Source organism: Palaemon carinicauda, chromosome 35 (genome assembly GCF_036898095.1).
Source record: "Palaemon carinicauda isolate YSFRI2023 chromosome 35, ASM3689809v2, whole genome shotgun sequence".
NCBI lineage: Eukaryota > Metazoa > Arthropoda > Malacostraca > Decapoda > Palaemonidae > Palaemon > Palaemon carinicauda.
The window spans coordinates 57162815-57190650 of record NC_090759.1 but is presented as its reverse complement, the minus strand read 5'-3'; the positions used below and the strand labels follow the sequence as shown (position 1 = coordinate 57190650).

Sequence of the window (27836 nt, the reverse complement as noted above, 5' to 3'; positions counted from 1 at the left end):
GAAAGTGATAAGGAAGGGATGGGATACCTGTAGAAATGTAATTTCGCCCATACCGTACGAATGTCCATCTTTAGTAGGTCCGAATAACAAAGAATTTGGAGTGATCATTGTTTTAGTTATGCATTTTAGTATCAACACATTTGTGATATGCTAGGTTTATAAGTCTTAGAGAAGCGCTGAAAACCTTAAGCGGTTACTTGAGGTTTTAATATAAATTTTTGTTGCCAAGTGTGTGTGGAATAAATGCTGTATAGAAGTTTTAAATTTTAGCCAGCTGAGGCAAGTATGAGTTTACTTTCCACAATACTTCTTTCTCTTGTTAATAATCATTTTAATTGGAAGTTATAAATAGCCAAGAAATGTGCCTGTATTGCCCAAATTAATATTGTTCGAGCATTTGAACCACGTGGTAAATTATATAAATATGCCATTACAATACTGTGAATTCAAACAAATTTTCAATGGTTTCTCATTGGGTATCACAATAAAAATGTGTCTCATCTTCGTAAACCCCTATGGTACCTAAAGGTCAGAAACTATAGTCCATTTCTTTTATCGAGGCAGATTTGCACCGACTCGCAGCGGTGCCCTTTTAGCTCGGAAAAGTTTCCTAATCGCTGATTGATTAGAATTATCTCGTCCAACCAATCAGCGATCAGGAAACTTTTCCGAGCTAAAAAGGCACCGCTGTGAGTCTGTGCAAATCTGCATCGCTAAAAGAAATTGACTATAGTAAGTCAGATCTTTCCATAATTACTTTAGAACGTATAATTAGTTAATGAATGGTTGTATAACATTTTTCCAAAATGAAAAATTTGGTAATACAACTGATTTCAAGTTACTGTATAACATTCATGGCTTCCTGTCAAATGACACTTCAAACTTGTAAATGTAGGATTGGAACTATCTTAGACGTCCTTATTTTTTTCACCAAAGTGTGTAACTTGTAAAATACAATTCTATGTTGTAGCACAATTTTTGTCAAGTATTTTATCTTTTTCTGTCTCTTACACAAGTCCATCATCTGTTACTTTGTCTTTCTTAGCAAGGAACTTGTCAAGTGAAATTGAGAAGAACATCTATACAATTTACCGCTTACGTTAATACCTAAGCTTGCTCCTTTGTACACATCCTCATTTTTACAACATACCTACCTCCTTATATGTGGGAAGATAACAAATTACTGAAGCTGATATTTTTTTCTCAAATTACTGAAGCTGATATTTTTCTCAAGCTATGTTGGCTAACCCTGTGTTTGGAAACTGTGATTATCATGAAAACTGCAGTTTGGATTTATCAAGTTTGTGTAAAATTCTTAATTAATTAACTTGAACACCAGCTAACTATATATTGCCTACCTTCCTATGTTTGCGGCTATAAAATTGTAAAAATAATTTTTATGGTTTGCCAGGAAAACTTGGTACGGTCGTGAAAATGCCCTTTATTGTTCCTGAAGACTTAAAATCACATTTTACAAATGTACTGAAGAATCCACCACACAGTACATAAAAATTAATTTTCATACATTCTGTTGTAGTACATAGAAGAACTGCATTGACTCATTGGTGCATTATGCTCATACTTAGCCATCCATTTATATTGTCGGGTATGATTGATGTACAGTACTGTATATTTAATGTTGTATTATGTAATAAAAGTTGATTTAAATTATTCATTTTTATTTCTGTGTTTCCAATGCTTGAAATAATGAACCCAGTATTACTATTCGCTTGTCTAATCGGTAATTTGACTGGGGGTAATGCCCAGAGTGTACCTCATAGGTGTATAGTAGACATTACTTAGGGTCTTTACATTGTTACTTCGGACGATCGGTGCACCTGTTCTATATCTTTCTACTTTACCTACGTTCCCACTTCCTTTCTTATATCTTACTGTTCAACCTTTCTTAATAGTGAAACTTCTGGGTTCCCCCTAGTTTCACTTGGGTGCTGAATGGCCTCTAAGGTCCCAGCACAGTGATTAATTACCCAAATAAATCAAATCCTAAATCATATGGCTGACTTTAAGAAATTATACATAACTAAAAGTATATAATTATTCCATATTTTCATCTATTAAAGGTTTAAAGGCCGCTCATGAATGGCAGAGGCAAGGGACAGTGACATTCCACCCAAGCTAGGACCAAGGAGGGCCAGGCAGTGGCTGCTGATGACTCAGCAGATAGACCTATAGGCTCTTCTAAACTCCACTATCCTTAGCTCACAAGGATGGTGAAGATGCAGTGACCAAAGGAACTAACGAGTCTGAGCGGGACTCGAACCCCACTAACTAAAATAATTTTACTCGCAAAGGGAAGACTCATACTGTATGTGCACAGCACATACATGATATAATGCGAGATAGTTTTATCCAAGATTTTGAAGGCAAGTAAATAAATACCAAACTAATCAGTAAGAATTATCACTAACAATAAATGCATTTGTTCAATCAAAAAACCCAACTTTGAATAACTCGGTTACAAATAATTTCTATTTATATTAATAAATTTCAAGTTCTAGAAGATTTACTTCAGTTACATTGCTACAATATTGAGAGATTTAATTCTCTTCAGATGATCTCCCATAATCGCTTCGTATTCCGCATCTTTGATCTGGTGCGCTCCCCGACTTACCTGGACCTGACTGCTGAACTGTGAATTGGCAGTACCATAGTAGTCAACCTGCAATGATGAAATTTACTATTAAATACTTTTATCTCTCGACTACATAAGAATATTGAATGAGTATATGTATGTTATTAACTTCTGAAGTGGTGAATTACCTGTGAAAATTTTCATATTATCACTAGCCAAGCTATAACCTTAGTTGCAAAAGAAAGATGCTATAAGCCCAAGGGCTCCAATAGGGAAAAATAGCCCAGTGAGGAAAGGAAATAAATAAATGATGAGAAATTAACAATAAATTATTCTAAAAACAGTAACAACGTAGAGGTTAAAATTGGTTTGGCCATGTTGAGAGAATGGAAAATGGCTGTCTGCTAAAGAAGGTGATGAATGCAAGAGTTGATGGGAGAAGTACAAGAGGAAGGCCAAGGTTTGGGTGGATGGATGGAGTGAAGAAAGCTCTGGGTGATAGGAGGATAGATGTGAGAGAGGCAAGAGAGCGTGCTAGAAATAGGAATGAATGGCGAGAGATTGTGACGCAGTTCCGGTAGGCCCTGCTGCTTCCTCCGGTGCCTTAGATGACCGCGGAGGTAGCAGCAGTAGGGGATTCAGCATTATGAAGCTTCATCTGTGGTGGATAATGTGGGAGGTTGGGCTGTGGCACCCTAGCAGTACCAGCTGAACTCGGTTGAGTCCCTTGTCAGGCTGGGAGGAACGTAGAGAGTAGAGGTCCCCTTTTTGTTTTGTTTCATTTGTTGATGTCTGCTACCCCCCAAAATTGGGGGAAGTGCCTTGGTATATGTATGTATGTATGTACCTCGCTTTATCAAGTACATTTATCTATTATTGCCATAAGCTTTGTAATATGAAAATTACTACTGCCACAGAACAAAGTGATTACTATATTTGATGAAAAATAATTAGGAAAATTTAAAAAATCAAGATCTACAAAAATCATAGATTTGTTTAGATAATTTGCATATTTCCTAAATATAAAAACCTGAGGGATTTCATTGAAGTATGTTTTCAGTAGCAGCCATTGCCTAGCACTCCCTGGTCCTAGATTAGGCGGAGAGAGGGGTTGGGCGCTGATCACACGTATACATGGTCAGTCTCTGCTAACTTGGATGTTGTCACTGTCCCTTGCCTCTGCCATTAATGAGTGGCCTTTAAACTTTTGCACTGATTCGTGAGGTGGTTAAAATTATAACGAGGGGTTGGTAGTTACTAGCAGGGAACCTCCTTAAGACATAGTTTGTAGACACTTTAACCTTCATCTAGGATTTCAAAAGTTCAAACTCACAGCATATGTTAATGATTTTATGTTGAACAGGCTGACATAAGTATTTTTATAGTTTATATATTAAATGTCTACTTTGATCCAGCGAATAACACCACAACCGCTGTATTCCAAGATAAGGGAAAGAAAAGAGGATGGCGGCCCAGAACTTACTTCTCATCCTAGACTTACATCACAACCGCTATCTTAAACAAGATGCTGATAGTGGGTCGTGAAGGTTTTATGGCATTTCCAGACGCCAGCATTCAGCACTTGATTCACTAAAAGTACTCCTGGAGGTGATCTTCTAGATTATACCTTTACTAATGAAAAGGTTTTGTAGCCGAGGTCTAACGGGTTGAGAAGCTTGAAATGACATGAACTTTGCCTACAGTGTTCTCAGAGGCTAACGTAAGAAAGGAGATGGACTTTGAGAGTCAGATCTCTATCTGATGCTTTCCTTAATAGTTCACAGGCTGCCATTTGAGGGACCAGAAAATTCAGGTGGCGTCCCATGAACGTGGTTCAAGTCCTGTCGAAGGACAAGACCGCTCAAAACTAGTCATGAGCATAAATAACTCCCATGTAAAGGAAATATGAAGATCTTCAGTCTAAAGACCTGGCTCCAGGCTAAGCAATAGCCTTTTACTGCTGAGACAGAGAGGGGCTTTTCCCAGTAAAGGAAGACAAAAAATCAGCTATCAGCTGCACTGGCTCTGACTAGAGAAGTACCTCTTCTACAACACCAATTGCAGAAAAGGGCCAAGTTTGCCTGGCACAAATTGGCAGGGGATCTACTCAAATATCCAGACATCTCCTGTGCAGTGCATTGCACAAAGCCTTTCGCTTGGAGTAGATGCTGAATAGTCTCCAAACTTGAAGTGACAAAGATGTCATTGTGTTGCGGCCTCTCTTGGGAAGGGTAGGGCTGGCTAAGTAGGTTAGGCCACTGGGGTAGTTCTCTCGGTATCTGGACTAGGAGCATCAGCAGGTCTGGGTACCCTTCAGCAGGTGGCCATTTGGAAGCCACCAGGGTTACTGTTTTAGTTCAGGGTAGTCAGCACCCTGTTGAATACCTTTCAAATCAGGCTGAACAGCAGATAAGGATAAACATCATCATTGTCCCACAGCTGTTGAAAGGCATCTTCTAGGGCCACTGCACGATCTGTTAATGGGGGACGGCCCAACCCCGCACTCGCCAGTAACTACCGACACCTTGTTATAATTTTAACAGATGAGTTCTGGCTACTTTAAAAGTTCATACTTGCAGCAAAAATTTTTTATGTTGAACAGGCCGACATATGTCTCTTTTTATATTTTATATATGAAAGATCTATTTTAATGTTGTTACTGTTCTTAGAATATGTTATTCTAATTGTTCAATACTTCTTTTGTAGTTTATTTATTTTCTCATTTCCTTTCCCCACTGGGATAATTTTCCCTGTTGGAGCCCTTGGGCTTACAGCATCTTGCTTTTCTAATTAGGATTGTAGCTTGGTTAGTGATGATGATGATAATAATAATAATAAAAATAAAAATATGATATTTTAATTATAAAATAAATTTTTGAATATACTTACCCGGTGAATATATAATAGCTGCAACTCTGCGGCTCGACAGAAAACACACTCAAAAAACTCGCGAGCGATCGCTATGAAGGTTGCGGGTGTGCCCACCAGCGCCAACTGTCGGCCAGATACCACTCTTGTATGTAAACAAAACCTTCAATTCTTCTCGTCCCGCTGTGTCTCTATTGGGGAGGAAGGGAGGGTCATTTAATTTATATATTCACCAGGTAAGTATATTCAAAAATTTATTTTATAATTAAAATATCATTTTTAAATATTTAACTTAGTCGGTGAATATATAATAGCTGATTCACACCCAAGGAGGTGGGTAGAGACCAGAGTTAATTATGTTTACAGCGTATAAGCTAAGAGTTTTTTCATTTTGACAGTTATCAATATAACAAAACCAAAATAAATAGGTACCTGGTAAGGAAGTTGACTTAGACGATTACTCTGCCTAGTAAGTCTGTCTTCCTCACGGAGCCCAGCGATCCTCTTAGGATGCTGACAGACTCCCAGGAGCTGAAGTATCAAGGGCTGCAACCCATACAACAGGACCTCATCAAACCCCTAATCTGGGCGCTCTCAAGAAATGACTTTGACCACCCGCCAAATCAATCAGGATGCGAAAGGCTTCTTAGCCTTCCGAACAACCCATAAAACAATATTAAAAACATTTCAAGAGACAGATTAAAAGGATATTGGAATTAGGGAAGTGTAGTGGTAGAACCCTCACCCACTACTGCACTCGCTGCAACGAATGGACCCAGTGTGTAGCAGTCCTCGTAAAGAGTCTGGACATCTTTTAAGTAAAATGACACGAACACTGACTTGTTTCTCCAAGAAGTCGCGTCCATAATACTTTGCAGAGATTTATTTTGCTTGAAGGCCACGGAGGTTGCTATATCTCTAACTTCGTGCGTCTTAACCTTAAGCAAACATCGGTCTTTCTCATTCAAGTGAGAATGTGCTTCTCGTATTAAAAAAAAATCTGATAAAATATGACAAAGAATTCTTTGACATAGGCAATGAAGGTTTCTTAACTGAGCACCATAATGCCTCAGATTTCCCTCGTAATGACTTAGTACGAGCTAAATCGAACTTAAGAGCTCTAACAGGACATAATACTCTTTCCAGTTCGTTGCCTACGATCTCTGATAAGCAAGGAATATCAAAAGATTTAGGCCAAGGACGAGAAGGCAGTTCATTTTTGGCCAGGAAACCAAGTTGAAGTGAACAAGTGGCTTTTTTCTGTAGAAAAGCCGATGTTCTTACTGAAGGCATGAAGTTCACTGACCCTTTTAGCCAAAGCCAAGCACACTAGGAAAAGTGTCTTGAGGGTGAGATCCTTCAGGGAGGCTGAATGTAATGGCTCAAACCTGTCTGACATGAGGAACCTTAGGACCACGTCTAAGTTCCATCCAGGAGTTGCCAAACGACGTTCCTTAGAGGTCTCGAAAGACTTAAGGAGATCTTGGAGATCTTTATTGTTGGAAAGATCTAAGCCTCTATGTCGAAAGACCGAAGCCAACATGCTCCTGTAGCCCTTAATCGTGGGAGCTGAAAGGGAGCGAACCTTTCTCAGATGTAAAAGAAAATCTGCGATTTGGGCTACAGAGGTACTGGACGAGGACACAGATGCTGACTTGCACCAGTCTCGAAAGACTTCCCACTTCGACTGGTATACTCTAATGGTAGAAGCTCTCCTAGCTCTTGCAATCGCACTGACTGCCTCCTTCGAAAAACCTCTAGCTCTTGAGAGTCTTTCGATAGTGTGAAGGAAGTCAGACGAAGAGCGGGGAGGCTTTGATGGACATTCTTCACGTGGGGCTGACGTAACAGATCTACCCTTAGAGGAAGACTTCTTGGAAAGTCTACCAGCCATTGAAGTACCTTGGTGAACCACTCTCTCGCGGGCCAGAGGGTAGCAACCAACGTCAACCTTGTCCCTCCGTGAGAGGCGAACTTCTGCAGTACCTTGTTGACTATCTTGAATGGTGGGAATGCATATACAGTAAGTCCATAAAAGACCAATCCAGTAGAAACGCGTCTATGTAGATTGCTTCTGTATCTAGGACTGGAGAGCAAAAGATTGGTAACCTTTTGGTCAACGAGGAGGCAAAGAGGTCTATGGTTGGTTGACCCCAAGAAGCCCAAAGACTCTTGCCCACGTCCTTGTGGAGGGTCCATTCCGTGGGTATCACCTGACCCCTCCGACTGAGACAGTCTGCCAAGACGTTCAAGTCCCCCTGGATGAATCTCGTCAACAGGGAGATGCCTCAAATTCTAGACCATAAGAGAAGGTCCCTTGCGATCTCGAGCAGCGTGAAGGAGTGTGTGCCTCCTTGCTTGGAGATGTACGCCAAAGTTGTGGTGTTGTCTAAGTTGACCTCTACCACTTAGTTTCGAAGACGCTTCCTAATATCATCAAGGCCAAGTGGACTGCTAATAGCTCCTTGCCGTTGATGTGCATGCTCTTCTGACTTGAGGTCCACAGACCCGCGCATTCCCGACCGTCCAGGGTCGCACCCAACCCAAACCCGACGCGTCTGAGGACAACACGTGGTTTGGGTTCTTGACTGCTAGGGATAGTCCCTCTCTCAGACTGATATTGCTGTCCCACCATTTCAGGCATGCCTTTATTGGTTCGGAGACTGGGAATGATACCGTCTCTAATGTCTTGTCCTAGTTCCAGTGAGAGGCTAGATGGAACCGGAGAGGCAGAAGGGGTAGTCTCCCTAGTGAGACAAACTGCTCCAGGGATGAGAGAGTCCCTACGAGACTGTTCCAACTCCTGACTGAATAAACGTTTTCTTTTCAGCATTAGTTGGACTTCGAGCAGGGCTTGACTGCGAATCTCCATCCCCAAAAATAGAATAATCTGGGATGGGATCAGTTGGGACTTTTAGGTTGACCACAAGTCCCAACTCCCTGGCCAGACTCAACGTCCAATGTAGATCCTGCAGACAGCGAAGGCTGGACGATGCTCTGAGAAGCCAGTCGTCCAAGTACAGGGAGGCTCGGATCCCCGATAGCTCGAAACTGGTACCCCACATTCCTGTAAACAAACCTCAGAAACGGTTGGGAATCCGGGTGTAGAGGAATGTGGAAGTATGCCTCCTGAAGGTCGAGAGAGAGCATCCAGTCGCCTTCCATAAATGCTGTCAAGACAGCCTGGTAGACTTCATCGTGAAGTTTGTCTTGACAATGAACACATTGAGCGCACTTGCCTCTTACGTACTCCTGCAGTGAACATGGCTGCCAAATCATGGAGCCATCCCTGAGGGACTTGTTCCTGCAGAGAACGTGGCTGTCAGATCATTGGAGCCATCCCTGAAAGCCTTGTTTATGCATGACATAATTGTACAGCAAAACTTCAAAGGCTCGAAAACAGCTGTGAAGTTGACCTGTAAAATCTTGGAGCGTCTCATGGCCAGGCGCCAGGGAGAGTCTATGAGGTTTGAGAAGTCTATCTGGGCAGAGGCAGGAACTCCCAAGCCGAGAACTTCTCTCGTGTCATATCAGACTCTCGCTCTATAAGCCAGTTTAAAAGAAGGGAAAGCAAAGGCTGTATCCCCCAAACTCCTCCTGGTGATAAACCAGTCGCCTAGCAAACGTAAAGCTCTCTAGGAGAGCGAGAGAGCACTAGCTTATAAAACAACGGCTTCGAAGTAGCTAGGCTTAGTGTAAGCTCTGACGTTTAGGCGAACGAGGAGCAGCAGTTACAAAAAGATCCGGACAAAGATCCTTAAAAATCAGCATGATTTATTTAAAGTCCAAAGAGGGCTAAGCAGCTTTAGGCTCCTCTCCGTCTGACAGAGTCCTCAAGGGAATATCAGTAGGAGGGGGAACAGCAACTTCCTCATCTGAAGGAACCTTGTCCGATAATAGCTGAGTCTCAAGCAAGGGAGAGACCTACCGTGGTGGCAATGCTTTACAAGCAGAGTCCACACGCACTGGTGCATTAGTAGTGGACCAGGACGCAACGTCATGTAACTGCTTGACAGTCTGTGAACTGTCAACAACAACAGGTGCGAGAGACCAGGACGCAACGTCATGTAACTGCTTGACAGTCTGTGAACTGTCAACAACAACAGGTGCGTGAGGACGCACAGCGTCCACTCGAGACTGCTTTGACCGCCTAGACTGAGCAGTCAAAACAACTCTAGAATGCGGAGGTTGACGCTCAGCGTCAAAACAAGTCAACTCCGATTGTTAGCGAACGTCCTGAACGTCAACAGGAGCATCAGCAAGTGGCCTAACGTCCAAATGTGGCTGAAAATCCACACGAGACCGCATCTAGTGTGGTTCTAAACAACCTGACTGACGTGACTTAGCTACGCCAACGTCAACAGGACGCACAAAGGAACGTTAGGGTGGCTGAAAGCCAGGATCTCGATGAGATAAACGGCTAGGCTCAACGGACTTATCGGCAGAATAGTCTTCCATAAGGGAGGCAAGCTTATTCTGCATGTCTTGCCGTACAACCCATTAGGATCAACGGAAATGGTTGCGGTAAGAGACGAGGGTAACGTCTGTGACCGCAAAACCTTGCCAACAAAAAGACTCTCGGAGTCTGTGTTACGCTTTTGTTAGGCGGCGAGCAGTCTTCCGATGACTGCATAGGGTCAGAGCTGTCCTAATGGCTACAACCAGGACGCTGGACCTGTCCTGAAAGGACTGACTTTCGCTTAAGGGCCTCGAAACCTTGTGACAGGTTTCTTATGCGAAAAGCCTTCGGATGACGAGGAGAAAATCGTCTCTCTCGCCTTATGGTAGGGGTGATCTTGGTAAGATACACCCGATACCATAGAGGGAACGTCTGTTCGCTGATCAAGGCCTCTCGAACCCATAAGTCGTACGACATTACTTCTCCCCTGGGCTTGGGAGCTTGCAAGAGGTCCCGGACTAGGCGAACGACAGGCACGAACAGACGAACCCTCGGTCGCAACACTGATAACACTTTGCGCAATATCACTTTATCACTACGATTTTCTGTTTTGCACTTATTTCACTGAAATCGAAACTTTTACTGATTTCTACCTGAAGCACGCAATTCTACCCTCATCAAAAGGTAGTAATTGCGAAATCAGTCGTATAATGCAAGCACATTAATACCAGCAAAAAACAGTAAACATATTTTAAGATAAAAAATTCAGTGGCTGGGGAAGAGACTAAACACTAGTTCATTCAAAACTACGTTTTCAATCTCTCACCGTACATTGCCTGGGGACGAGAATAAAAAACTAAAAACGTTTTATCCTTTCTCCCCGTACAGAGACTAGGGACGAGAGTAACTCGAGAAAAACGTTACCCGCTTGAACGGAACGTTTTCTCTCCTCTCTCTCCCTCCGTCTCTATCTCTCTCTCTCTCTCTCTCTCTCTCTTGATTTCGCACCTAAGAGAAGAGCCCACTTACGTTTCGTCAAAAAAAACATGTTATTTGACCAAAGGAAAAAACTGAAAGGTTTTTCAATTAAAAAGTTCCTTTAAAATAGAATTTAAAACATTTAAGCTTTGAAAGAAGAATGAACAAAACGTCAGAATCGATTTACTCTTTCTGCAAAGTGAAACCGTGATACTCTCTCTCTCTATCGTAACGATAGAGCGCAAACTGCGTAGCATAAATAAACTAAACGTTAGTTCATCTTTGAAACAGTACGAAGACTATTCAAAGAAAATCTTTCATAAAATATCTATTAAAAAATATTCATTTAAAAAGTTTTAAATCATTAGCTCTTTAAAAGCTATTTACGATTGAAAAGGGCTCAACGTTGTTTAACTTCGGTTTCCAAGTTAGGACCGCCTACTCTCAGGAAAGGTCGCATATAAACAAATCATTAAAATTTATTTTTATGTTTATTATAAATGGAAAGTTAATCGAAGAGGCCTAATAAAGGCGGTGAGATATAAAATATATAGAGGAAAATCTATAATTAATTTATAACGTGATAAGATAATTGCTAAAAGCCTAAACACACTTCCGTCTAAGGGAAGGGTCGGCCATTTAAAAGTCAAAGAAAGTCCATACTCTCTTTGTCATCAAAAATTAAATCTATCCAAAAACGAGTTCAAGATTTAAGATGAAGATAAAACACCTGCACTGTGAAAGCTCAAACCAAAATGAAGTACTTCACCAAATATGTTGAGAAAACTCCAGGTTCTACAGCGAGTATTGATACGTCTTGTCGTCAACGTCGACAGAGAAGAATTGAAGGTTTTGTTTACATACAAGAGTGGTATCTGGCCGACAGTTGGCGCTGGTGGGCACACCCACAACCTTCATAGCGATCGCTCGCGAGTTTTTTGAGTGTGTTTTCTGTCGAGCCGCAGAGTTGCAGCTATTATATATTCACCGGCTAAGTTAAATATTTAAAAAATGATAATAATAATAATAATAATAATAATAATAACAATAATATGCCGAGAACAAACTCATATTAAAGAAAGAGGTTTTGTATACACTTGAAACAAACAACTCACCTGAGTCTGAACATAAGCCTGAATGCAAGGCTGCAAGAATGGCTGACGTAGAGAGTGGAACTTTCTAGACTCGTTTAGCAACTGCTTATTGAGTTCTTTCAAATGTCGCTGGGCACTGTCTCGTTCCACTATCACATCGGTGGTTCTTTTCCCCTGAAAAAAAAAAAAAATTAAATTATAAAAAAACAGCCACTATCATTCAGTTTATAAAAAGGAACGTTATGAGTTCTTAAATGTCTCATCATAATCACTGAACTATCATTATTATTACCTGCTAAGCTACAGCCCTAATTGGAAAAGGAGGATGCTATAAGCTCAAGGGTTCCAACAGGAAAAATAGCCCAGTGAGGAAAGGAAATATGGAAATAAAATATTTTAAGAACATTAACATCGTTAAAATAAATCTTTCATATATAAATTATAAAAACTTAAAAAAAGCAAGAGGAAGAGAAATAAGATAGATTTAGTAAATTCCAGCTTTTTACATAACAGTTAAGTTTCATTACTCTACAATTAAAATTGTGGCCAGGAAGCTGTTCACAAACAAACACACAAACGGGCAAAAGCATAACCTTCTTCCAACTTCATGGGCGGAGGTAATTAAACTGAAAAGATCTTGAACTCTTAACCCTTTTACCCCCAAAGGACGTACAGTACTGGTACGTTTCACAAAAGCCATCCCTTTACCCCCATGGACGTACCGGTAGGTCCTTGCAAAAAAATACTATAAAAATTTATTTTTTATATTTTTGATAATTTTTTGAAAAAATTCAGGCATTTTCAAAGAGAATGAAACCAACCTGACCCCTCTATGACAAAAATTAAGACTGTTAGAGCAATTAAAAAAATATATACTGCAAAATGTGCTGGGAAAAAAATAACCCCCTGGGGGTTAAGGGTTGGAAATTTCCAAATAGCCTGGGGGTAAAAGGGTTAACAGATCTTATTTATCACAAAAAAAAGCAAACTGACCTTCAATTTCAATCGATCTAGTTTATCTTGGATTTTCTGAACCGTAATCAGTTGGGCATCTCTTCTTCTTCGAAAAGTATCGAGAGGCTCATACAGGGCGTGGTACTGTTTCACGGGATCTCCTAACACCTGCTGAACTGTTGAGCTGGTTTCTTCACTCTTAGGTTTCATCTGGAAGAAGTTTACAGTAATTAGTGATAGGTAGTGGTGGTGGGGGGGAGGGGCAGTAGCTGTAGTGAACGACAACTCTCGTAGTAATGGGGGATTTTGAGGAGGGAGAAGTCTAATTGGAAAGGGACCCCTGGTAGTGGTATCACTCGCCCCAGTTTTAATACTGACACCCTTTAGGGGTGAGCAAGCTGGATATATTCCTAGCATTCCATGCAACTTTTTTCCCTGGTTTATTTATCAGTATTTATACCTTTGAAATGGTGCTTTAAGGAGCATATCACGGAGCGACAAAGGTTCCTCGCCCAGAAATAGATTTTTCCTTCGTCAAAATCCCTTTTCTGTACATAGCCGACAAATTCAATACAATTCCAGAAGAGGTTAAAGTTTTCCTTTTTGGATTCTGGCATTTTGATACTAAAAATTCCTTACAAATAAAACAACTGATAATACTTTGTTCTAACCTATTAAGACAATATTCTTATAGCAATGAAAGCTAATTGTTGAAAATAGTGTCTACAATTTTTTGGGAAAATAATCAAAATTATTCTGAACAGCATCAAGATGATCAAGTACATATTTGCATTAGTTTCTGAAGTTTAAAATGTGTGATTATCTATGTTTTAGTCATTCTCATCCAGAAGAACCTCTTGAAATTAGTCATAGTAAAGATTATATATCTAAAAATCCTTTTACCACCTACAGCATTAACCTCTCACTTGAGTGCACCCTAGATATAGCCTACCAGGAAGTAATAGGCTTTAAACTTTTTAAGAATAACCAACAGTTAATGATTCACCTTAATATCATACAGGATAGTTAAGCAGTACCATTGCCTAAACACGTGGAGAAACCTTTTAGGGGGAAATATTGAGAAGGATGCAGAGAATTAGACGGGGAGATAAGGTGAAGGATGATATGGAGATAAAGAGTTTTTGTGGAAGAGGATGCCTTTGATAGAAGGCATTGGAGAAGGCGTATCAGGCAACCGACCCCTTAACCCTTTTACCCCCAAAGGACGTACTGGTACGTTTCACAAAGGCCATCCCTTTACCCCCATGGACGTACCCGTACGTCCTTGCAAAAAAAAGCTATAAAAATTTTTTTTTTTATATTTTTGATAATTTTTTGAGAAAATTCAGGCATTTTCCAAGAGAATGAGACCAACCTGACCTCTCTATGACAAAAATTAAGGCTGTTAAAGCAATTTAAAAAAAATATACTGAAAATGTGCTGGGGAGAAAATAACCCCCTGGGGGTTAAGGGTTGGAAATTTCCAAATAGCCTGGGGGTAAAAGGGTTAATGTAGGGATAACAGGGAAAGAAGAATTTCCACAACAGGCAAATGCTCTTAAACAAATCAGTAATAACCCCATCATTCTTCAGTAAAGCTAAGCATACATATCAGTCCTTACCTCCATCGTAACAGACAAATATTCATCCAGTGCCTGATGCAACTGAGGAGAAAACGAGGAGATTCCCGAATTGCTCAGATCCTTTATCAACTTTTCTTCGGCCTCCTGGACATCCTTAATAGCGTCCCTGTAACTTCTCACTTCCGTGCCGAGTTTGCAGCATCCGGCTTCTGATCTGAGAATTGAAATTTCTTTGACCATTAAGATTTTTCCTCTCAGATTTAGATTCTATGGATACATGATCAACAACTCTACCTTACATGAACCCTCTGTATCCTTAAAGACCTTACAAGAACCCTCTGTATCCTTGAAGACCTTACAAGAATCCTCTGTGTCCTTAAAGACCTTACAAGAATCCTCTGTGCCCTTGAAGACCTTACAAGAACCCTCTGTGTCCTTGAAGACCTTACAAGAATCCTCTGTGTCCTTGAAGACCTTACAAGAACCCTCTGTGTCCTTGAAGACCTTACAAGAACCCTCTGTGTCCTTGAAGACCTTACAAGAACCCTCTGTGTCCTTGAAGACCTTACAAGAACCCTCTGTGTCCTTGAAGACCTTACAAGAATCCTCTGTGTCCTTGAAGACCTTACAAGAACCCTCTGTGTCCTTGAAGACCTTACAAGAATCCTCTGTATCCTTGAAGATCTTACAAGAACAATCTATATCCTTGGAAGTATCAGAAGTGGCTAATATGTCAAACCTGTTCTGTACAGGAATCTCAGTTAGTGTATTTATAGCATTTTCACTTACACTATTGGGACATGCAAGTCTATTTGAACTTTTAGGAGTAATGGCAGAGGTGCTAGAGTGCAATTTACAACCACTGAGAAATTCAAGTCATGGCCTACAATCATACAACTAGGTTTTACATCGTCCAATTTTTTTTCTTTTTTCCAAACTGCACAGTAACTTATAACAGCTTCAGTGGGAAGTTATATTAAAAAAAAATATTTAAATCTATAATTGCACATCTAAAAATCTGGTTCCAGTCATTTTTTTTCTAAGAACAGTATGAAATCTAATAAGAGAGTTATCTTTCCATTAACTACTATACTAAAATTTATAAATGCTGGAATGTAACTACAGTACTCAAAATTTTAAATCAGCTTTATATACAGGTGCTCAATTATTCATATTCTTTGATAATATTCATGTCTAAAAACTATTTTGAAAATTACAAGCCCAATAAAATATCTTTAAGAACCTGTATGGAAGGACACAAGGAAGAAACAGTATCCAGGGCTAATAGAACATTTATGGAAGGAAAAACTAGTTCGCCTGCAAGACTGTCTTCCTATGTATAGACTTTACTGCCATCCATGATTTTGATAATAGATAGCCATATCTTTTATGACATGCTTTATTGCTCCTGTAAAGTACAGTACTGTATATAGTTTTTTGTTCTCCCCTACATTACATGAACAATCTACCAAAAGTGTTTTGCAATGGGGTCATGTTGAGTGAGGTCCAAGGTTGTTTTTTTTTATATTCTTATAGCCAGGGGCTCCCCTCAAAACAGTTTCATTGTAAAACACTTAGGAGACAGATCATGATATAAACTAAGGGGGGAAGTAAAGAATATACATAGGAACAATAAAACAGGTTATACAAGAGTAGTCGAAGACATCGCATTAAATACTGGCAATGTACATGACCAAAAAAACCATCACAAATGAATTTTGATTTATATAAATTTCCTATGGCCCCCAATACACTGTCATCTTCGTCTCTCTAAACACAGGTTTTCAACGCAGCAGTCCAATACTAATACTCTAGGTCTTCTACCACCTGCAAATCCCATGTTCAACCATATTAAACAACAAATGGATGAAAGACAACAATTATGATATTGACATTTGGCAAACAAATATGACAAATTCGTAGATAATTTGTGTTTTTCCTAACTATACAAACCTTAGCTATTTAATAGGGGTATTACTTTCGGCGTAGCTGAAATGACGAGCCATTAATTTTTAACGAGGGTTTACTACCCACACCGCTTGTTAGTGGGGGTAGGGGAGGGTAGCTTGCTACCCCCCTCTCACACACCTGTGTTTGAGCTCACTTTGCTGGGAGGTAGGACTTCAAGGGAGATACGGCTGGCAGGCAAGTTTTGTTAAATAGCTAAGGTTTGCAAAGTTAGGAAAAATACAAATTATCTACGAATTTCTCATTTGTTCCGTAACTGGAATACAAACCACGCTATTTTAAAGGGTGACTCACCCATCAGGAAGGGTGGACGTCCCAGCCAGTCTGGCTTTTGGCTTTGCCCGGGGGCTCCTTATTTGAGTGTGTAAGCACTCATGAAATAAGAAGTCCCTGCACCTCGCTAAAACCTTGCTACGCAAGGTCTGCGGCCTACGCAAGCTGTGTGTGAAGGTATGAAGAAGTGTGACACGTCCTAGAAAGTTGTTCTGAAGTTCTTTAGATGGAAACTTGTAGACTAGGACTTTCCCAATACCACCTCGTCAGGGTATGGGGACACAACAGTATTAATCTTAATACTAGGAACACAAGGGAGCATGGTTTACCTGCAGTGGTTTGAGGTCAGCAATGCAAAGAACCCAGGATGCTGCTTTCCCCAAGAGAGGGGATGATGAAGAAAAGAATAAGGGCCAGTCAAACATTTTCATTCATGCAGACTAAAACTGGGTAACAATGCCCTCAACCTTCTGCTAATTGTCCAATAAGGAGCACGAGGTTTTAAACCAGCTGTTGTGCAGCCACCACAGGACCGATAGAGAAAGTATCGAGTCTCCTGTGGGTCACGTCTTGCAGGTAGTGGGATGTGAATGTGGTTTGTCGTTTCCACACCCCAGCTTGAAGAACCTGCGTTACTGAAAAATTTCATTTGAAGGCCAGGAACGTAGCTATGCCCCTGACATCATATGCTCTGGGGCGATGTGAGGGAGGAGGGTCTGGATTCAGTGCCAAGTCAATGACCCTGCAAATCCATGCAGAGATGGTGTTCTTGGTGACCCTCCTCTTAGTCCTTCCTGTGCTGACGAATAGTGCTGGCACACGAGGACGGGCTGCGGCTGTTCTTTTGAGGTACAGCCTCAAGCTCCTTACTGGGCATAGTAAGAGATGGTCTGGGTCATCTGTTACAGTACGGAGACTAGAAATCCGGAAGGAGTCGAATCGAGGATCCGCTACTCCTGGAGTCTGAGTCTTAGCAATAAACTCAGGGACGAAGCTGAACGTTACCTCCCCCCATCCCCTTGAACGGGCGATATCATACGAGAGACCATGAAGTTCGCCGACTTGCTTGACCGAGGCCAAAGCTAGCAGGAACACCGTCTTCCAGGTTAGGTGGAGATCTGATGCCTGGCGTAATGGTTAATAGGGAGGTCTCTTAAGAGACCTGAGAACTCGAACCACGTTCCATGGGGGAGGTCTCACTTCCGACAGAGGGCAGGTAGGTTCATAACTCCGTATGAGTAGAGAAAGTTCTAGCGGTGAAGAAATGTCCATTCCTTTCAGCCTGAAGGCCAGGCTTAAGGCTGAGCGATAGCCTTTCACTGCCGGAACTGATAGGCACATTTCTTCCCGCAAATACATGAGAAACTCCGCTATTGCTGGAATAGTGGCATCGAGTAGAGAGATACCCCTTCCACGACACCAACCACAGAAGACTTTCCACTTTGCCTGGTAGACTGCTGCTGATGACTTTCGCAGGTGTCCAGATATCCTGATTGCAACTTGTTGCGAAAATCCTCTCTCAGAGAGGAGATGCTGGATAGTCTCCAGGCGTGAAGTCGTAGTGAGCCTACGGCTTTGTGGAAGATGTTGGCGTGTGGTTGTTTGAGTAGATTGTGTCGTGGAGGGAGTTCTCATGGCGGCTCCGTTAGGAGTTGCTGAAGGTCTGGGAACCACTCTGCGTGATGCCATAGTGGAGCTATGAGGGTCATTGAAAGATTGACCGATGTTCTGGTCTTGTTGAGTTCCCTCCTCATCAGACAGAACGGGGGAAAGGCGTAAACGTCGATGTTGTCCAACCGTTGTTGGAAAGCATCTTGCCAGAGAGCCTTGGGGTCTGAGACTGGGGAACAGTACAGCGGGAGCCTGAAGTTCAGGTCCGTTGCGAAGAGGTCCACAGTCTGAAAACCCCATAAAGTCAGGACTTTGTTGGCTACTAGATGATCAAAAGACCACTCGGTACTCCCTATCTGAGATGTTCTCCTCAGATTGTCGGCGAGCACATTCCTCTTGCCCGGAATGAAGCGTGCCAATAGTGGTATCAAGTGGATTTCAAACCATCTCAGTATCTCTACAGCTAGATGGGATAGTTACAGCGAAAAAGTACCTCCTTGTTTGTTGATGTAGGCCATTACTGTGGTGTTGTCACTCATCACCACCACAGAGTGACTTGCCAGGTTCTGTTGGAACTGTTAAAGGGCTAGAAAAACGGCCTTCATCTCTAGGAGATTTATGTGGAGGTACTTTTCTGACTCTGACCAGAGGCCTGAGGTTGTGTGGTGCAGCATGTGGGACCCCCACCCTTTTTTTGAAGCGTCCGAAAACAGCATCAAATCTAGGGGGGAGGGCAAGAAGAATCACTCCTTTTCGTAGGTTCTAGTTTGCCACCCACCACTGGAGATCCGTCAGTTCCGCGGGTCCCATGGGGATCTGGATATCCAGGGAGTCGTACGCTTGATTCTACTGGGACTTGAGTTGCCACTGGAGGGATCTCATCCTGAGGCAACCATTGGGAACTAGACGGGCCAGTGATGAAAGGTGACCGAGGAGACGTAACCACGATTGGGCTGGAAATTCTTCTCGTCTGAGAAAAGGTCTTGCGACCTCCCTCATCCTTGCTATCCTGTGGTCTGATGGGAAGGCTTTATGGAGAGTGGTGCCTATAATCATGCCTAAGTATACCAGTCTTTGAGTGGGAAGCAGGGAAGACTTCTCGAGATTCACCATGATCCCCAGATCTTGACAAAGTCTCAGAAATTTGTCTCGGTGTTGAAGAAGGGTTGACACCGAATCTGCTAGGATTAACCAGTCGTCCAGATAACGGAGGAGACGGATGCCAATCCTGTGTGCCAAAGATGATACCAGGGTGAACACTCTGGTGAAGACTTGTGGTACTGTGGAAAGACCGAAGCACAGCATTTTGAACTGGTACATTCTGTTGTCTAGGCTGAATCTTAAGTACTTCCTTCAAGACGGACGGACTGGGATCTGGAAATACGCGTTATTTAGGTCCAGTGTGCACATGAAGTCTTGCGGTCTTACTGCTAGTCTGACCATGTCTGCCGTCTCCATGCTGAACGGAGTTTGTTTGACAAACTTGTTCGTAGCTGAGAGGTCGATGACTGGTCTCCAGCCTCCAGACGCCTTCTTTACAAGAAAGAGTTGACGGAAAAAGCCTGGGGATCCATCGAGGACCTTTTGGAGAGCACCCTTCTTCAACAGGGTCTGGACTTCTGCCCGAAGGTCTTGCCCCCTTTCCGATCCCATGGCAAGGGAGCTCAATGACACTGGATTCATCGTCAGGGGAGGTAGAGATGTTATGAACGGGACGCGATATCCTAGACTGATCACGGAGATTGTCCAGGAATCGGACCCGAGTTGCTTCCACCTGTTTGAGCAACTTTGTAGGCATCCCCCCACTGGTGGAAATGCAGGGGGACTCCCTATCCTAGCGTTTGCAGCCTCAGCTGCTCCCTCTAGGATTTTTGCCTCCCCTGGAGGACTTTTTGCCTTTCCATTCTTTGACAGAAAAGGGCTTAGACACCAAAGTCTTCACTGCTGTTGTCGTCGTAGTGGTCTTGACTGGACGGGACTGCTGTGGTGCTGGAGGCTTATAGGGCTTGGATGTTAAAGCCCTATGAAGGAGGGAGTCCTGATGAGACTTCCTCCAACTCTCAGCGGCATGTTCCACATCCTTAGGCTCGAAAAGAACAGACCCCTCTATGGAGGAATGTCTGAGCCTATTGATTTCGGCAATAGGGAACTTCTGATGGAATCTCTCAGCTACTGCATCCCGACGTTTCAGGATGGTATTTGCCCACAAGTTCGAGACTTGGTGGGCCAGAAACTCGATCGTGCGAGTACCTGAGAGAAGGAAGGTTTCCATCACTTTCCTGGTACGTTCCTTGGAGAAATCCTCAGAACGTATCAGGGTACCTAAGGTCCCCCAACCAGATATCGTTGCAAAGCACACTTCGCAACTTTATCCTGATTGAGGACCTCGGCTACCGAGAACGAGACCTGCCGGTTGGAGTCTCTCTCAAGAGGGACTCCCCTGGTTAGCTCTTCCAGCGAGTGGTGAAGTGGAAGAGCTAGACAAGGCTCCTCTAGGATCTCGAAGTACCTCCTCTGCTGTACACGAGGAGGGGGGAGGAGCTTGTTGGTGGTACCGGAACGGTTGGAGGAGGACATCTCGGAGAGCTGTTGTGAGATCTCATCACAGATACTCTTTACCCCTTGAGACCAGGGCAGGGCTGCACTGGTCTTAGAGGGCTTTTGAGTACCAAAGACATGGTCTAAGACCGTGTCTTTGCCCTCTCGAGGAGGGATCTCTGGGTCGGAAAACCCGTTGAGAGCCCTCATTAGAATCAGAACTTGTCAAAACACATGTTCTGACTCTTGCTGGTCTCCTCCTGCTGTAGGACTTGCAGAAAAGTCTCCTTCTATCACCGAAGGCTCTTCTTGGGGAGAGTCGCGTACATTCCCTGAGTGGCTAGTTGGCTCCATCCTAGTCCTAGTGGAGGACTTAGGAAATGTTTTGGAGTCTTTAGATTCCTTACTGGGAAGGATATAAGACTCCAATATTGACGAGGGTGGCATGTTCCTTCCAATCCCTAACAGAGTGGACCCCTCGGCGCAAAGAGAGGTTTCCTCCATTGGTGCGATCGGGGAAAGTCTCTCCTCGCCTGATTCCCTTGGAGACAGGAAATCTTCGTCTGAAAGGGAAGGATAGGCAGTCTGAGGAAAAGAAGGAACCTGCCTCGAAGGTCTGCGTGGAGTCAGTTTCGCCCTTAGGGAAGTGACCGCGTCTGGAATTCCTCTTTTTCTCTTCAAAGGGGTAGAAGAAGCCATGGTTCTGTGTCGCAATTCAGAGAAGACAGGCTTGAAAGCCTGAGTTACGGCTCTGATCAGGGTACCGAACCAGGGCTGTTGGTTGACAGACGCGCTGTCAGACATACCCTTTGAAGGGAAAGGGATTGAAGGATCCCTGGGAGGAGTCACTATCATTGGTGGGTTCGCCTGTGGTAGCTTTGGGATCCTGGACTCCTCTGGAAGTTTCCCTTCTCCCACAATGCGCGGTGGTATGCGCTTGCGGGGAGGGGAATGAGGCGATGGCAACCCTGTCGTATGTCGTTCATTGGGGTATGTAGTCTCGCGCGCAGGAGGATATTGAAGCTCGCGCGAGGGAGAATAAGGGCGCTCGCGTGAGGGAGAATAATGGCGCTCACACGACGGAGAATAATGACGCTCACACGAGGGAGAATAACGGGGCTCGCGCGCAGGATTATCACGAAGATCACGCGGGAGAGTGTTCGCGCACGCCTGTGCCAGCCGTAGGGCGCGCGCGGGAAAATGTTGGCGCGCATCCCTAGAAGAGGATTGACGAACGTGCGCGCCCCTCCTTGCGGATGCGCGCGGGAGAAGGCTGGCGCGTTGGTAAGTGTTGGCGTGCGGGAGAAGGCAGCATGGCTGAATTCCCAGAAGTCCTGCTATCAGTGGAAAGTTGGCGCGCACATTTTACCTGGCGCGTAGGGTGGTGCGCAGCATGGCGCGCAGGAGAGTGAGATGTTGGGCGCGTATGCGCACGCGCAGGAGAATGTTGGCGTGCGGGAGAGCGCCATTGCGTAGGAGATTGATGGCGCGCAGGCGAGTGTTGGCGCGCAGATGGGCGCGTAGGAGACTGTGGGCGTGTAAGCGCAGGAGATCGTGGGCGCATGTGGGCGCGCATAGCGCGTGATGGAGCTATGCTCTTGCTGGAGTGTATGCGCGTGTTGACACATACGCTATTTATGCCCTGTGTTAGGGTTAGTAAGAAAGTCAGCGCATAGTGATGGGGCCTGACGAGCTACTAAAGAGCTCTTGTCAGGTTTCGTGGGCGCGTAGCGCGTAAGATGTTGGCGTGCCATAGCATGTTTGGATGGAGCCTTGTTAGGCCCATGCAGGAACGGCGACGGCAGGTCGGCAGGTCTGTCGGGTGGAAGGTCGACGTGTCCTTTAAAAGGATGACCTTCCACCGAAGGAGATCATGAGCGATCTGCAGTGACGGATGATTGGTCTAGAGGCTCCTCTGCGGGGGACTGCATCGAAGATGTCGAACCAAAGAGGCGCCTCCTCACCGCAGGTGAAGGAAGGCCTCTATGGCAAAGAGGAAGGCGAGCCTTCCGACGAATGCGCCTTCTGAGGGCCGTTGGATCAGCAAGCTGACCTTCTGCAGTCCTCCAAAGAGGAGTCTCTGTAAGTGAAATCCCCCGAGGGGAAAGAAACACTAGCAGGAGAGACTGTCGATGGACTTAGTTTCTCCCACGTAGGTTGAACAGGAACGGGAGAAACTAAGCTGTCAGCTACCGTAGAGTTTGGAGTGGAAGAGGAGATGGGTGAGACCGCATTGGATACCTATGACACCAAAACGTCGACAAGAGACAGACGATCAACCTCTGACAGTGACGACGATTGCTTGACAGAAGCAAAACTTCCTTGGAGGGCGAACCCATAAGCCCCAAGGAGAACCAAAGCTGAAATAAGGAGGTTAGTGACATATCCTCCCCCGGGGGTAGAGGTGGAGCTGCTTCGCTAGGGGGAAGCAACGTCATCTCTCAAGACCCGAGGTTGGTTAACAATAAATTGTTCTACGCTACCACTCGACGGTCTCTCGAAAGAGACCGACCGAGTGAGAGCTTCGAAGGAGGTTTGGGCAACGGAAGAAGAGGCCTTGGGTTTTTCTCCTTTCGAAGCAACCTTCGAAGGAGAAATAACCCGTTTGGACTTCTTCTTCTGTCGTCGCGAAAACCTCTCCCACTGGGAGGTAGACCACTCCCTACACTCACTACACTTGTTGCACTATTGGCCCCTACAAGAAGGACAAAGGGCGTGAGGATCAGTCTCGACCGCCGACATGAATGTTCCACAGGGGCGGTCAGGAAACCCAGGGCAGGTGTGCATGATCACAGAGGCAAACTTCATATATACAGAAACTAGAAAAAGAAAAGAACAAAAGCAATTAAATGGCTGCCAATATCACGGTGAGGATGAGAGTGGACACATCTGACCACCATCCGAGCCGAGAGCCAAGTGAGCTCAAGCATAGGTGTGTGAGAGGGGGTGGGGTAGCAAGCTACTCTCCCCTACCCCCGTTAACTAGCAATGTGGGTAGTAAACCCTCGTTAAAAATTAATGGCTCGTCATTTCAGCTACACTAAAAGTAATACCCCTATTAAATAGCATGGTTTGTATTCCAGTTACGGAACAAATGAGGGAACAGACATATTTTGATATTTTTCCAGACTTGGAATATAATTATGTTACCCTTTTGGTCTTTTTTTCATTAGAAATTAATATCTTTATCCAGTATGCTGAAGAAGAATGTTGTAGATACAATTGAAAGCTAACATTCTAATTTATTTAATCTGACTAAGTCTAAATGTAGAAAGCATCGATTCAACTCACTTTGTTATGTCAACCCATAAGTTTGCTAAGCTCTCTTCCTCTTGATGGGGAAGAATCCCACTAGCAGGTTTTGGTGCCTCGAACGTAGGAGCAGATTTTCCAATGCCGAGACTCAAAAAGGACTTCATTTTCTTACAGATACAAGGTTAACATGTAAACTACCTGGAAAAAATACCCACCAATTAAATATTTGCAGTCAGATTCAGTACAAAACTACTGTACAGTATTATAGGATGTCTTACAATTAGCAAACTTTGCATGCAATACTACAAGCACTGCTTTAAGATTGCAACATCCCTTTGCCCCCTTATGGCAGTTTTCTTTCTCTTAGATGTTTATGCATAGCCTACTATTTCTTCCCACTGGGTGGCCCAGCTTTATGATATTCCTCTAACCGACTTTCACGAAGAAAACCCATACCAACTCTATGTTTCTACAATTAGGATACTGAAGTTTGGTTAAACTAAATCCTGTAAATTATATAATAAACATGGCAATCACAGTCCAAAGTCCAGTTGGCATCATCCCTTAGTTAAAAAACAGCAGTCTCTTTCATGAATTCAATGGGCACAACACACGCATGGAAGACTCCATCAAAGTATTCTTTGTCAGGCCAAGTGTAACCCAGATATGAAGTTAAAATTAATGAAATAGCCATGCTAACAGCAGTGGTGAGACACTGCATAAGCACAATATAAGCAGTAGGGAGAATATAAAAGCTCATGGCCAGTATAAAAAAATAAAGGAAAATGACAACATACAAAGATCAAATACCGTAAAAGGTAAGTCACCCTTAACAAAAGTACCGCAAGGTACAGCCAGTTCCCAACGTGAATGTTTATGTGAGTGGAGGCTGGGAGCTTGGCTCATCCTCTGCCCTCCCAAAACTCTAACCTAGTCTAAAATAAGGCAATGGGACTTAAAAATGGGCATCCTAACCTAACCTAAATTTCCTTACACATCCATACTGGTAAGTGCTTTTAACTGTTTTAGGACTTTACAGTAGTTTTTTTATAAAGATTCACTTTAAATGCACAAAAAAGTTCAACTATAATATGAAAATCTCTCGTACAATACTTGTTTAAAAAATGCAAAACATGACCTCTCTCTTATGAAACCATATAAATTTGACAAAATTTCCATGTACAAGGCTTAATATCCCTTATAACCAAAATAATTTGCTGCTTCTTCTTGTAAAAATAAAAAAAAATATCTATTCTCCATTTCCTGAAAGGGAGATGTATTCACAACAACATAAAATCACTTATTTCTCGACCTTTTGCTTGAATTTTGACCCTGACCTTCCAAAATTTAATCCTTTCCAGCATTTTATAAGTTAATCCGTGCAAGCTTCATTACTCTACATTTAAAATTGTGGTCAGAAGCGGTACACAAACAAACAGGGGGTAAAACATAACCTCCTTCCAACTCTGTTGGCGGAGGTAATGAAGTACAGGAACATATGCTGAAACACTCAAGCTCATGCACAACCTAAGAAAAAGTATATCCTCAGCTATTCTTTCATTCCTATAATAACCAAAGAAATTGCCCTCGTTATTCTAAAATGGCTGCGTTGCATAAGAGAAGAGCCAATGAAGGTAGAATCATCTTGAAGCTTTCTACATACTGTACGTGAACAAGATAGGATGCTAGTCTCAATTTTTAACTGAGGCACATTTGCACTGACTTGCAGGGTGGCTCTTTTAGCTCAGAAAAGTTTCCTACTAGCTGATTGGTTAGAATTATTTTGTCCAACTAACCAGCGATTACAAAACTTTACTGAGCTAAAAGGGCACCATTGCAATTCAGGGCAAATGCTCATTAAAAAAAATTGAGTATAGTCTCTATTGATTTCAGAAGTACAGGTCCTCGACTTATAAACTTAATAGGTTCCTAGAAGCTGTTTGTGAGTCATGTTGTTTGTAAGTCAAATTTTCATAGATTTTGGAATAGGGTAAGCCTAACATGAATCCCATTCCTATGATTTCCAGCTGCAAAAGTCAACAAATAGTCAGATTTCATATGAAATAAATATCAGGCCACCTGTAAGTATGATGGCGACTGTGTAAGGGGGGTGGCATGGGGTGCGTTAACCGGTGTGACGGTCTGAACGATCCCCCGGTCTCAGAATTCTCCTTGATAATCTGCGCATGCGCGAACATTACCGTTTGCCAGTGCATACGAGGTTGATGTTTTATTTTCCTGTAATGTTAGCGTGTGCAGCTCAGCATTACCGCTTGCCAGTACATACGAGCTTGATGTTTTATTTTCATGCGAGCGAAGCGAGCTAATGGCGGAAAAGAACCATTATACAATGTCAAGGAGAATTCTGAGACCGGGGGATCGTTCAGACCGTCACACCGGCACCATCAGGTAATTAGGTAAGGACATGACATGTGGGTTAGGTTAGTGGAAGTTTAAGTTAGTTTGGTGTCCATATTTTATGCTAGCTGGAAGAACTGGCCGCTGATATACAAAGGCTCCAGTTAAAACATTTCCCCACGATTGTCTTAGTTACATTTTTTAGTTTTGGACATATTTGAAGGATTCTCTCGACACAAAATATATTAATTCCGTTAGTTAAAACGCGTCTCGTGCATATCTGCCCATACAGATTGGTGCAATACATACATTTATGGCTTTCTAAATATCCGAAAAGTCCAGTTTTCCATTAGGGTCTCTCCTAACATAAACGGGGGTTGGGTACCGAAACAGGTGGTTCCCACTGGGGGTCCCCCATTATCGTAGGATATAGATGTATATATATTTCTGAAACTATTCATTTGCGACGGAAACGAGTGTCATTTTTGAAGAGATCGTAATTTTTTCTATAAGAAACAGTAGTTTTTTTCCTAGTTTACATTGCCATGTAATTCACTACAAAAATACCAGAACATTTCCCCACGATTGTCTTAGTTACATTTTTTAGTTTTGGACATATTTGAAAGATTCCCTCGACACAAAATATATTAATTCCATTTGTTAAAACGTGTCTCATGCATATCTGCCCATATATATTAGTGCAATACATACATTTATGGCTTTCTAAATATCCGAAAAATCCAGTTTTCCATTAGGGTCTCTCCTAACTTATATACGGGGGGTACCAAAACAGGTGGTTTGCACTAACAATAACAACCAGATTTACACAATACAAGATATTAAATACACATACCACTGCCAAATATACAGCTCTGTTATCCTCCTTTGACCTTATTCCACAACGAGTAGAAGACAAATCACGACTTGTGATATGTGGCTTGATAAAAAAAATATTTATGACGAATGAGGTCACCAATATTTTGATAAGTTTGACGTTTGAGATTCTTCTTCTGTCCGGAATTTGCCGTAACCTCGAAGACTATCTGGACACAAGCAAATACTCAATTTTTTGGGAGTTATGTCATTTATTTTTATTTTAAACTAGACTAACATTCTTTTTTAGCTTGTGGAAAATTAATATTCATATTTCTTTTAGATCAGCACAGGATCTTTCTCTTAAAACAGGCAATTCAATCAAACTCATGCCATATCACTTCTAATACAATAACTCAGTCCATTCATGTATGTTCGTTTTATGATATAAAATATAAGATTTTCCCTAAATTCTCTTACATTCTTTTCGTTATATGTCGTAGCTTATTCCTTAACTAAATTAAGGAATAGTTTTTATAGTAATATGTGAG

The 27836-nt window shown here is 42.6% G+C and overlaps 1 protein-coding gene across 1 annotated transcript; it reads right to left on the bottom strand.

Annotated features, from left to right (window-relative positions):
• Positions 1-1425: 1425 nt before the first annotated feature.
• Positions 1426-27484, bottom strand: LOC137627768 (bridging integrator 3-like). Its single transcript, XM_068359067.1, has 6 exons — positions 27326-27484; positions 24151-24312; positions 14509-14683; positions 12926-13096; positions 11954-12106; positions 1426-2680 (listed from the first exon to the last, which is right to left on the bottom strand). Exons 2-6 carry the CDS (start codon positions 24276-24278, stop codon positions 2534-2536), a joined length of 774 nt encoding a protein of 257 aa, XP_068215168.1. The 5' UTR covers positions 24279-24312; positions 27326-27484; the 3' UTR covers positions 1426-2533.
• Positions 27485-27836: the final 352 nt, after the last annotated feature.